Genomic DNA, 12,804 nt, shown 5'->3' on the forward strand with positions numbered 1-12,804 from the left:
TCACCAATCTGAGAGCGACAGAAGTGAAAACCTGAGTGATGAAGGTTAAATAACAGCAGATTTAGACTATAAAGACATGATTGGTGTAGGTGAGGCAACAGTGAATAGATGCAATCAGCAGTGGAGACAGATACATGCCAGTAAACAACCACAGATGGATGTGCAAATCAACTACCGACAGATAATCAGTGTTAATAATACTGCATATACACTTATACAACCATATCACCAGTGCATATGCATGCTGATATACATAGCCAAAGAGAAAACAACTTTTCCAGCCGCCCACACAGGTGTGAGTCAATAAGTTTAATGCCTTGCCTTTGCTTATTTGCGGTGATTTGTTTTAGGATATTTGACCTATCATAAACAACTTTTCTCTTACTACCTTCCTCAAGCACATCAACTTAATGTTTCTGTCTTGTTCACTGTTCCTATGTTGAGGCAGTTCTCTAGATTATAAACTCTCATAAAAATCTTCTTCTTGATGTACTAGAGTTGATACATTTATAATATCACTTCTATTTAAAAATAATAATAATTATCCAATAATTTATGGTACTACCACCTAACCTCTTGCACTTTTAGCTTTCTCCTCTTTCATTCAAGAACTATTGTTGCCATATGTTTCCACAGAGAGCTGTCCTATAAATCTATATATCTCGACAACTGTTCATCCGATCTGCTTTAAACTGTGCACCAAAGAGATTTCTTTTTCTTCTGGCAGCTAAAAAATGCCAGCTGCGAGTGCTTGAGAGCAATCTGGAGATGAAGTATTTCTTTCGTTGCTATGATACAGAATATCCAAGGAAGTAATATCTTGTAAAAACCGTGACTCTAGATGACTTTTGTTTACCTGCTATACCCACTGCAAACTAAATCGTCCTGCAAGCCAAACTTTTCATACAAGCAGTAAAAAGTCCCCATTGTTCAGCACTAGTGCGAATAGGACGTGATCTTGGTTCACTGAAGTATTTGACTCACCCTTTTGCCACTGAAAATGGAAGTCTGGTTAAAAAATGACAGCATTGGCCATAATTGTTTATGAGAAGTTGAACATTTTTCAACTGAAAAATCTGGAAAGAAAAAAGATGACCTGCTTTTTTTTTTTTAATTTTTCTTAGCATATTATCAAAAATATGTTTCTATCATTGCAAACAGCTGAGAGGGCAGTCCATGAGATGTATGCTGTGGTGGACACAGCCCCTGAGGACAATGACCAAGAAGATTTTATAATTAAGCAAGCATAGCTGTAGCTGGATCTAATCTGCATAGGAGGTATGCATAGGAGGTAATGACTGTCTATATGTTCTACTTTTGCTGATGTTAATATACAGTATAATAGTCGTCTTAAGCAGGTAGGTACAAAGACGTAAAATGTCCACAAACAGGACTTAATTACAACAATAGTGTAACGGGAAGAGTATTTACAGTGGGGCAAAAAAGTATTTAGTCAGCCACCGATTGTGCAAGTTCCCCTACTTAAAATGATGACAGAGGTCAGTAATTTGCACCAGAGGTACACTTCAACTGTGAGAGACAGAATGTGAAAAACAAAATCCATGAATTCACATGGTAGGATTTGTAAAGAATTTATTCGTAAATCAGGGTGGAAAATAAGTATTTGGTCACCTCAAACAAGGAAAATCTCTGGCTCTCACAGACCTGTAACGTCTTCTGTAAGAAGCTTTTCTGTCCCCCACTCGTTACCTGTATGAATGGCACCTGTTTGAACTCATCATCTGTATAAAAGACACCTGTCCACAGCCTCAAACAGTCAGACTCCAAACTCCGCCATGGCCAAGACCAAAGAGCTTTCAAAGGACACCAGGAAAAGTATTGTAGACCTGCACCAGACTGGGAAGAGTGAATCTACAATAGGCAAGCAGCTTGGTGTGAAAAAATCAACTGTGGGAGCAATCATCAGAAAATGGAAGACATACAAGACCACTGATAATCTCCCTCGATCTGGGGCTCCACGCAAGATCTCATCCCGTGGGGTCAAAATGATCATGAGAACGGTGAGCAAAGATCCCAGAACCACACGGGGGGACCTGGGGAATGACCTGCAGAGAGCTGGGACCAAAGTAACAAAGGTCACCATCAGTAACACACTACAACGGCAGGGAATCAAATCCCGCAGTGCCAGACGTGTTCCGCTGCTGAAGCCAGTGCATGTCCAGGCCCGTCTGAAGTTTGCCAGAGAGCACATGGATGATACAGCAGAGGATTGGGAGAATGTCATGTGGTCAGATGAAACCAAAGTAGAACTTTTTGGTATAAACTCAACTCGTCGTGTTTGGAGGAAGAAGAATACTGAGTTGCATCCCAAGAACACCATACCTACTGTGAAGCATGGGGGTGGAAACATCATGCTATGGGGCTGTTTTTCTGCCAAGGGGACAGGACGACTGATCCGTGTTAAGGACAGAATGAATGGGGCCATGTATCGTGAGATTTTGAGCCAAAACCTCCTTCCATCAGTGAGAACTTTGAAGATGAAACGAGGCTGGGTCTTCCAACATGACAATGATCCAAAACACACCGCCCGGGCAACAAAGGAGTGGCTCCGTAAGAAGCATTTGAAAGTCCTGGAGTGGCCTAGCCAGTCTCCAGACCTCAACCCCATAGAAAATCTGTGGCGGGAGTTGAAAGTCCGTGTTGCTCGGCGACAGCCCCAAAACATCACTGCTCTCGAGAAGATCTGCATGGAGGAATGGGCCAAAATACCAGCTACTGTGTGTGCAAACCTGGTATAGACCTATAGTAAACCTCTGTTATTGCCAACAAAGGTTATGTTACAAAGTATTGAGTTGTATTTTTGTTATTGACCAAATACTTATTTTCCACCCTGATTTACGAATAAATTCTTTACAAATCCTACCATGTGGATTCATGGATATTTTTTTTTTCACATTCTGTCTCTCACAGTTGAAGTGTACCTCTGGTGCAAATTACTGACCTCTGTCATAATTTTAGGTGGGGGGACTTGCACAATCGGTGGCTGACTAAATACTTTTTTGCCCCACTGTATATGCCAACAGTCAGTATGTTGAAAAAGCTTGAAATGAGGAGCTGGGATAGAGTTGGGTTGCAAAGTGGCTTGCAGATCATGGGCAGACTAATATAGCTTAAAGTGAGCCATAAATGAGGTTTGCCATTTGAATCCATAGGTTGAGATATCAGCTGCCGCTGAGACAAGCTGACCTGTCCTCATTGTTTTTAAGCTTAACTTCGTCCTGCCCCAACAAATGCTGTGGATGATTTCAGATATGAATATGACTGATTTTATAGTCAAATTATGTTAAATATCTGGTTATATTTTTCCTCACAGCAGGTACAGTATGTGGGTTCAGAGGTTATGTGTGCATATCCTGGACAAGCCCCCAAACATGTAACGGTTCCTATGTACATGCCTCAAAGGATCCTAATATAGAAGAAGATAAAGTTTTAAATTGAAACTGATATTGAAAGTGTAAACTGAATTACTTACAAAGACCAAATACAAATAAGGGACTTGCAGTCCTAGCAAAAACAAGGAAACGATCAAAAACACCAGGAACTGACCATACAACTGCCCATTAGTTCCGTGCTTTTTCCCTAACCTGATATTAGCCAAGACTAATCCAAACTGAAACTGAAACTGATGCCAACACCCAATTAATAATATTAACATAACTCCACCTTCTCTGGCCTTTTGTGCATACCTTGAGGGTTTTGCAGCCAGTCAGCATTAAGGCATGTGGAACAGTAGTACACAAACTTTTCTAGCTCTGCAAAGATGCTGTTACACCAATGCTTGCAATTAAAATTTGAATGCCTCTCAACCTTTCGAGCTTTGTCAAACATTAGTGTCTGTTTATATGGTTATTTTGTTTTTCTTTTTTTTCTTTTTTTCTTTTTTTTTTTACTTTGATTTTTATTAGGTTATTTTGACATTGTGGACATACAGTAAAGAAAATAACAAACAGACATACATATAAACAAACATAGAGTCTGGAGTTTACATATCTTTCTCCATTTATCACGTTGCAGAAAAAAAAAAAGAAAACCTATTATGTTATTTCATTTGTGTCACTTCTGAATGTTTTCCACTTCCTCCATAGTCTGTCGTATTTACCTCCCATCAAAGGTTATTTTGTTTTTCATCATGCAGGGCATCTCAGGCTGAGAGAGAACCACAGAGCCAAATTAGTATATAAAAACAAAAAATATTTATGGAGGTGTGTCTGAACTTTAAGGTTTTTGGAAACTGTGTTGTTTTAGTTCAAATTCCATATAAAATAACAATAAGAATTTATCCCCAAACTGAGTCAAAACCTTTCTGCTTGGATCAAAGTGCATATGCTCTTGGTCACATATATTTTGTCCACTTGAAGGGAGAAGTTCAGTGGAGAGGGGAACAACCATGGGGCATTGTTTCTGGGTCAGAGCGCTCTGATGGAGGTGTTAAGTCATTCAGGGTCGCTATACACAAAACATCACATACAAAACCATTTGAGAAAAAGCTGTTATATTGTGTAAAATATAATACTAATAATAATTTTTAAAAACTGAAAATGTCATGCACCCATATGTTACTCACAATAGAGCACAGAAAATAACTTGAATATTAATATGAAGAAAATGTGTTTATTTTTAATTTGACTGCAGGAATATATTTCAGAAAAGTTTTAACAATAACACTTACAGGGAAAAACAAAAACTAACTGTTAAGAAATCTTTTGAGATCCCACCACCATTGTGATTAGGAATGTAAGACAGAACATACTCATCATATTATCATAAGTCATGACATTTTCCAGTTTTTTGAGCCGTGACGGCTTCTCTTTCTTCTCTAGTTTTTTTTTCTTCCAATCTTTGACTCATTATTCTGAAATTTATAATGGAACGCTATTGAAATCCTTTTTTGATATTGTAAGTACATTCACTATTTTCCTGTTCTAAAAATCATTAATATTAATTTCACTTAACTTGACTTCATTAAATGACTCACATATTGTACACCAGTGATTCATTTTTTCTGCTCTCTTCTTTTCATTTTGAGACTTTCAACCAGAGTATTTTTGACAGTTTTATTAAAAAAAAGAACAAAATACAAAAAAAAAAAAGAAATACAGCTCAGAAATTCAGTGGAGACCTCACAGCCGGCTGAACAGCAACTAGACAAATGTCTAACTTGTCAAACCTTAAGCTTTGAATTGTCGTCATTTTTTTCAGTGGGCTACTATTTGGTTTCTCTGCAGACTTTCAAAGAAATTATCAAGATATACATTACACGGCACACAATGTTTCCTTCTATTATTCGTATTCTGCTCATGCTGTTTTTTTTTTCTTTCCCAGAGAGTGACTGCCAGCTTCTCACCAAACTGCCCAAAGTTAAATGCTTTCGCAACAACAAGCGAGAAGGTATGGAAGCAGTTGCGTTTGAAAAATTTCATTAGCATTTTTAACATGCTAGTGTGTATAAATTTGCATGCTTAATCATTCTTATGTTCTTTGTAGGTTTTTTGGCATCTCATTTGTCACCGGTGTGCTAGATTTGTGTGTGTATGTGTATAAAAAGGTGTTATTCAGGGTGTGTATAAAGAATATAAATTTCACTGGTGGTACTGAAAACTCTCTGCCTAAACAATCCCATGCTGTATATAAACACACAGAGACGGGTGGACAGACAGAAAGACAGTGAGTGAAGTGAAATTGATTCATTCATCTCTGGCTACATATTGAACTGCAGAACTGAAATGACCTGAAGTGAATTGAAGTGACAGGAGAGCTACTGAAATAGAGCCCAGAGTGGCAAGCTATCATAAAAAAAAGTCACAGAAAAGAAAATGTCTTCCACAATCTCAAACCAAACATACATTAATTCAAAAGCAAGCTTATATGCTGAAATTTAAAAAAAAAAAAAAAGAAAATTTATAAATAACCTAATCACAGATGACAACCAGTTTGAAGTTAAAGCCTCAGTCACACTAAATATGGATGGTGTTCCTCATTTTAATGGTTAATACAGTCATGTGTCATGGCTATGCTTATCATTTTTCCATATAATCCATTTGGAGCTGCCTCCATGCTCTTAAATATAGAATACGAATGAATGGAATACATAAATTAACATGACAGCTTGACAATATGGCGGGGTCAGGAGTATACTGTGAATAAAGAAATGGTTAATGGCCAGAAAAAGGTTTAAGACATATATAATCTTCCACTGTAGCTGACTGAAGATGTTTGGTATGTGCATGATTTTTAAGGAATTGAAATGGATTAAATACTTCAGGCTGAAAGAACATTTTATTTGACTAAAACAATAGTGGAGGTGGCATGCTGTGGTTTATTCAGGTCTTTTAATCGTTTAACTTTTTGCCACTGAATGTTGCACTTTAACTACTACACCCCACTGTTAGAAGCAAATTCACAAAATAGACCCAAGTACAGACACATACTGAGGCAGACAGTACACAGCAAATTCAAAAGTGTTAAATGTTTTGGTGTTAATAGTCTCCTCTCAAAAGTAGAGTTAATTTTACTCTAAGCAGAGTCACATTCTTTTAATGTAACTCTGAGGTGTAAAATGATAGTAGTTAAAATCGAGTGTTAAAAATGAGTGTTTCTCTGTCAAATCTGGAGGTGTTACAATGGAAACATTAACTCTTGACCTCTTAACTCTGAACTCCTAGAGGGGCTATGACACCAACAGAGTAAATTTACAGACTCCGCCCCCAGCACGGCTCCAATCGAAGCTGAAGTGAAGCCGTTTCAGAACATTTTGCTCTACATATTTGAGTTGTTTGCCATGCTTGGTAAGTCATTTTTTTTCAAAGATTGTTTCAATTGTTATTATGAGCTTTTACTTCTGTGGCTCTTTGGAGTTGAGACAAAGCTGTGTGAAAGGCATTAGCCATGTTGCTCGCTGATAGCATAATATTCTGTTTTAGCTAGCTGAAAGGTATTGTTTGCGGGCAAATACCACAGCCTTGAAAAAAGCTTGCATGTGAATTTTCAGTCAAACGTTTGGTCAAATACACCTAAAACAATGTCTAGAATGTGAAATGTTGGTATAATGGTGCTACTTGAAGCCTGAAAACGATCGCCCATAAAATAAAATAAAAAACGAGCAAACAGCAGTAGCAGACGTCCTGACTGGGTTCTACGTTAGCATTTAGATCCCTCCAGAGTTTTGTGCACACGGTTTAGGTAAAAATGAAAAAGGTTGAGGTTTTACATTTAGTTCAGTATTACCTGTTGCCTGTGTCTTTGTCTTTTGGGAAAATACTTTACACAAGTAATGGCTCAAAGAGGATTCCTTTTTTTTTACTGTGCTGCAATTGTTTACTGGATTATTTGTGCCATTAATTGGTGTCAACTAATTTTTATTCGGTCTCCGCACAGGATATGCTTGTGAAGATGGAATATGGGGGAGAGCAGAAGTGCGTTGAAGTTCCACAAAGGGATGAATGAAGGACATGCATATTGTATTGAAGAAATAAGTGATGAGAATGCTGTTATTTGCATTTACCATGTCAGACCTTTTGATAAACAAAATTCTAATGAAAGTGAGAACATGTATACTGTTACATCTTTCAGAAAATGTTTTGAAATTGTGGTGCACAGTTCAGAATAAATGTTTTTCAAAAACCATTGCATCTTTTTAGTAAATGTTTATTTCGAAAAGAAATTTCTAGAAGTTCAGAACAGTAAAATTCCCGCTTTTTAGAATGAATTAGAAGATAACTCTTACGTAGTTAAACTAAAATGCTCTTTGAGAGTTAATATATAAACTCTTAACACCAAGTGTTAAATTATCAACTCCAGACAGATTTGGTGTTTAACACTAAATCAGAGTTAACGTACCAACTCTCCAAAAAGAGTTAAATTAACACTCTCTGGTGTGGACCCATATAGACACTTTAATAGTGTTGAAATCAAATCCGACAGTGTTAATTTGGACATGCTGGATTTGCTGTGTAGGGGTGCAACGATACACAAAATTCACGGTTCGGTTCGGTTCGATACTTTGGTGTCACGGTTCAATATTTTTTCGATACAAGAAAATGTTCATGCTTTTTTAATTTGTCATTTATTAAAATTATAAATATATATTTTAACTCCAACGTACAGTTTTTAAATTTAATGTTGCTGAAACAACAAGGGGAGAAAATAATAAATCTATCTGATCGAGAAATCACTCATCTTTGGAAAAGAGAGTTTATTACAGAGAAATGGCTCTTTCCAAAATAAAAGCTATACTATACACTTCTTCTGGGGTACACTCTCAGCAGCATATTAAACATATCAGGTCCCCATGAGGAGAATCATGTGCTAACGGCTGACTAAATGACTCGGGTAAAGTTTGTAGCATGCGTGCTTGTTGTTTTTGTCTGCTTCCACTTGTCTTTGCACTAGGATGATGTCGGCGTAAATGTGCAGTCATATTCATTGTGTTCCCACTAATGCTGTCAGCATTAATCTGAAATGACGTAAATGCCACAACACAGCAAATCTCCTTTTTTTTTTTTTTTTTTTTGCCTGTCCCGTTTGGCTCTTTTGCCATCAGAATTATTGTCTAAAGGCGAAGAAAGATGCCCAACGGATTTACTTTACCAAATTGACCATCCCAGCCTTGCCGTAATGGTCCATTTGATTCACCTTTTATTGTTTATTTTATTTTCACTTGCTGAATACGGGACAGAGTTGACTGGGGAAAAGAAGGGGAGAAAGAAAGAGGGAAAGAAAATCAGCTGAGAAGAGGGACGGGGGAGAAGGGCAAAAAACAAAAACCAACAGAATGGGCAAGAAAAAAAAATACATATATCGATCACCTGGATCACCTGTTGAGAAAGAAAAAAGAAAACAAGCAGAAGAAAACGAGAGCAATACAATAAACAACATCACAATGATATATGGGAATATGACAGTAAATACTAAATATTAAACATTATTGTAAGATCGACAGCGCACAGTGTGCTTTGAGGTAGATGTACACCTGTGAGCATGGACGTGCTTGTATTTAAAAGGTTCCTTCATGTAATGATCTGCTAGAGGGTGTGGGAAGCTACTGCCCCGTCCACCAGGGCATGAAGCAGGTATGGAGGAGATCAAAACTCCAGACATCCAGAGGCCCCCAGAACACAAGAGACCAAGGAAGACCAACAGAGGGACAGCCGCGCCACTGTCCCAAAAAGAGCTGAGGAGAGTCCCAAATGAGGGCTCACTCAACAGCCGCGGAGCAGAAGCCAGGGGGAGTTGCAGTGACGCACCCCTGAGCTCCGCCGGCAGCCAGCTGTGCCTGAGTGACCGAGCCCCAGGCCGAGAGGCCGGGGGCACCCCACCTCCGAAGTGGCCCGAGCGAGCCCCAGGCTCCAGACCCCGATAAGCGGCCGCCAAGGAGTGAGCCGGTGTGTACCTGGATGCCCATCGCCAGACACAAAGAACCACCAACGCACCGATGTCTGAGGGAGTCCGCCACCGGCAGGGGAAGTGGTGGGGGGAGATAGGCCTCCAAACCTCGGAGGGCCTGAGATGTCCCCAGAGAGGTGGCGTCTGATACCCAACCTGACATATAGACACAGACATACAGGCACACACAGATACAAACATCCATTCCTACCCTCATGCTCTCATATGCACTTACTCCACACTCAACCAACGTGGAGACAGACATAAAGAGACGCTGTACACACAATCACACTCCCCAAGCGTACTCTACAAACCGGGTCTAGGTACCCTTGCCCCTGGAGGGGGGTACTGCACCCAGACCCAGGTGGTGTTACCCTTTTCCCTGCGGTGGGGAGAAGCAGACCGCCCCGACTCCGCAGCAGCAGGGAGGCCCCACATTCCAGACCCCAGTTGGACGGCCAACTCCTCCTCCTAGTCCTAGCCCCCCTGCTCCAGCAGGCCGCAGAGAACGGGGGTGAGAGAAGACTCCAAACTTCCCTCCACCCGCTCATTGTAGTGTTGATGCATGTGTGTTCTAAGGTGCATTTAAAACCCAGGAGGGCATGGAGCTACCTGCCAGAGAGCAGCAGGTAAGCGCATAGCCCCTCCTGATAGCGCTCAATGTCTACGTGTATTTAAAATTGAGAGGTGGGCAACGACGCCAGGGGTGAGGTGTACACCCTGATGGTAATTTGGATTCCGTGTATCGTGCCCACCCCCAAGATCCTATATGTATGTGTAATGAGAGTGTGAATAATGTGAATGTCTAAGTTGTGGGATAAAATTGAGGCAGAGGCAGCCAGAAGGGAACAGGGGGGGGGGGGGGGGGGGTAGCCTCCTCTGCACCCTGGTGACCCTACTTCAAGGCCCTGCATGTGTGGGTGGTTGTGGTGGAGCAGGAAGAGGGAGGCAGCTGGAGATGGGGAGGGAAGGAAGGGAGGGGCAAGTGACCCCTCCCTGGGGCCAGCTCCCCCGCTGACCCCAGTAGGCACCCCCATACTCCGCAACCCGCCAGGGAAAGGAGGCCCAGGCCCATCCGGACCGGGGCCCAGTGCAGCAGCGCCGCCCGGCCCCACAGAGCCCGGGACAGCCCACCCGACCCCACCACAGAGAAAACTGCACCCACCCCATCATCCACTCATCTTCCAGACTACATAAGACAATAGACAACCAGGCTGAGATCTTCCTCCACCTCTCCTGTATCTCCACCTCCTGCAGAGAGAGTTCCTGTAGAGAGGAAAGCTCCTGCAAGATGTGACAACCTCCCCCACCAGTTGAAGAGCCCCCCAGGTGGCTCGACGTACCGGCGGCACCCTGCGCCAGGACTGGGCCCCCATACACCCACCCGCCCACAACCCCGGCAACACACCAACCAGGACCCAAGCCCCCAAGGCCCGGCCAGGGCCCCAGCCCAGAGCCGGAGCGCCCCCAGAACCTCACGCCCATCCCGGACCCACCCAGGGGCAGCCAGGCTACCAGGTCAGTAACCCACGTCCGTCAGCACAGACCCTCCCCTAGCCCCGCTGCACGCAGCCACGAGGAAACCGTCACCTAAGAGCCAACAGAGAGCCCCTAATTGGCCATGACCGCTACCCTGGGTTGAGCCCCCCAAGGACACGGCAAATCTCCGTTAACGAGCTACCACAGATCACCCCGTGCGTGGGGCTGGACGACGTCAACACGTTAACGAGCTAACTGCGCTAACGAAGTAGTTCCCACACATGTAATTGAGAATTGCGTGGTGCATCCGACATACTGTTTTACTTTTGTCCATGACGCGCTTACCTTCAGGGTCATATTTCACATGAAGACCAAAATAGTTCCAAAGGCCAGATCTGAATGAGGGTGGGGGAGGTTCAATTTGCCATGTTGCAACAAGCTTAGCTTCTGTCTTGCTAGCTCGACAGTGCAGCCTAGGCGGAGTAGTCGAACGCAGATCCACTGAGCTCTCAACACAGACAGCATCGTCAGAAGAAAAGTTGATCAAATAAATTAAAAAATTTTATTGTTCGATACATATGCATACCGAACCGAAAGCACTGTATCGAACGGTTCAATATCGATACGAGTATCGTTGCACCCCTAGCAGACAGGTAGCTGCTTTAAAGACTTACAAAATAGTATAGAAAATAATGGCTTTATTTGTATAGCGCTTTTGAGAACACAGTTAGAAAGTGCTTCACAGTTTGAGTAAAAGCCACACAATAAAAATAAGCATGCATATTCCATAAGACAGACATAATGAACTACAGGGTCACGCATTCATTCCAACATACGCACTTTCATACAAATGAAAATAGATGTACATTGTGGCATAAAATAAGGGGGAAAGATTAAGGTAACACTAACCTATAAAAATTAGTTTTCAGCAGTTGATTAACGCAAGTCAGATTCAACAGACCTGATAGGCTGAGGGAGGCTGTTCCAAACTTTCTGAGCTACACCGTCAAAAGTTTGATCCCCTCTGGTTTTATTTAGTGTGTGGAACAATTTTTTTTGAAGATGTTGATGAGATTATCTGAGAAGTTGGCTGCTGTGGTACGGTCTAAGTAATTCTGATATATAAGCCAGGCCATCTTCATGTAGAGCTTTATGAGTTAATAATAGGGCTTTAAAGTGGATGTTTGTTAACTGTAAATCTCTGACAAATATGTTTGATATGTGAGTGGTGGCTAGCTTTTGTTAGCAGCCTTGCTTTCTGCAACAATGGGAGATGCGCTACAAAGGACCAAGAGGTATATGTGAAAAGTGGGTTACAGTAATCAAAGTGGGGGAAATTAAAATGTGTTTCAAAAGCATCAGATGATTGAATCAGAGTAAAGATTTTATTTTAGCAGTATTTCTGAGGTGACGTAAATGAGAGTGGGTGACTTCCTTAGAGAAACTGGCAGGTCCAAAACACTAGAACCTCAGTTTTACTAGAATTGAGATATAGAAAATTTGTATACATCCAATTAGTAATGGCAGAAAAGGTAGGAGAGACTGTTGAGTTGTTGGGCTTAGCAGAAAGGTGCAACTGTCTATCATCTGCATTGCAATGGTAGGCGATTCCCTTAAAACAATACAAACACATGCAAGGGTTGCAGATGAAGACTTAAATAATATGAATTCTGTTGGATAAGCACAGCACAGCTTGGCTAATACGTTGAGAGTATGATGATGGTCTTCCCTGAAATGGTCAGTATGAAAAGACATTTAAACATATTCTAATGATGCAAATCATTTTGATTTAATTTGGACAGACCATCTCCAAAAGTGGAAAGAATGTCATTAAAAGGTTAGAAAGGTCAGAATAATTTAGAGCTTTGTTTTAAGTGTTACTCCATTCCATAGAGAATCATTTTAAATAATTCAGAACAGTAC

The 12,804-nt window shown here is 41.2% G+C and overlaps 1 protein-coding gene across 3 annotated transcripts in view; it reads left to right on the top strand.

Moving 5' to 3' along the window:
• The window catches only part of galnt14 (UDP-N-acetyl-alpha-D-galactosamine:polypeptide N-acetylgalactosaminyltransferase 14 (GalNAc-T14)), a 241,706-nt gene that overhangs the window by 159,927 nt on the left and 68,975 nt on the right, over positions 1-12,804 (top strand). For all 3 annotated transcript variants that reach the window (XM_026142693.1, XM_026142694.1, XM_026142695.1), the window contains exon 5: positions 5,344-5,409. In XM_026142693.1, the coding sequence (XP_025998478.1) occupies positions 5,344-5,409 (66 nt within the window). The remainder of the gene's footprint in view (positions 1-5,343; positions 5,410-12,804) is intronic.

This window comes from Astatotilapia calliptera, chromosome 15 (genome assembly GCF_900246225.1).
Source record: "Astatotilapia calliptera chromosome 15, fAstCal1.2, whole genome shotgun sequence".
In the NCBI taxonomy this organism is placed as follows: Eukaryota; Metazoa; Chordata; class Actinopteri; order Cichliformes; family Cichlidae; genus Astatotilapia; species Astatotilapia calliptera.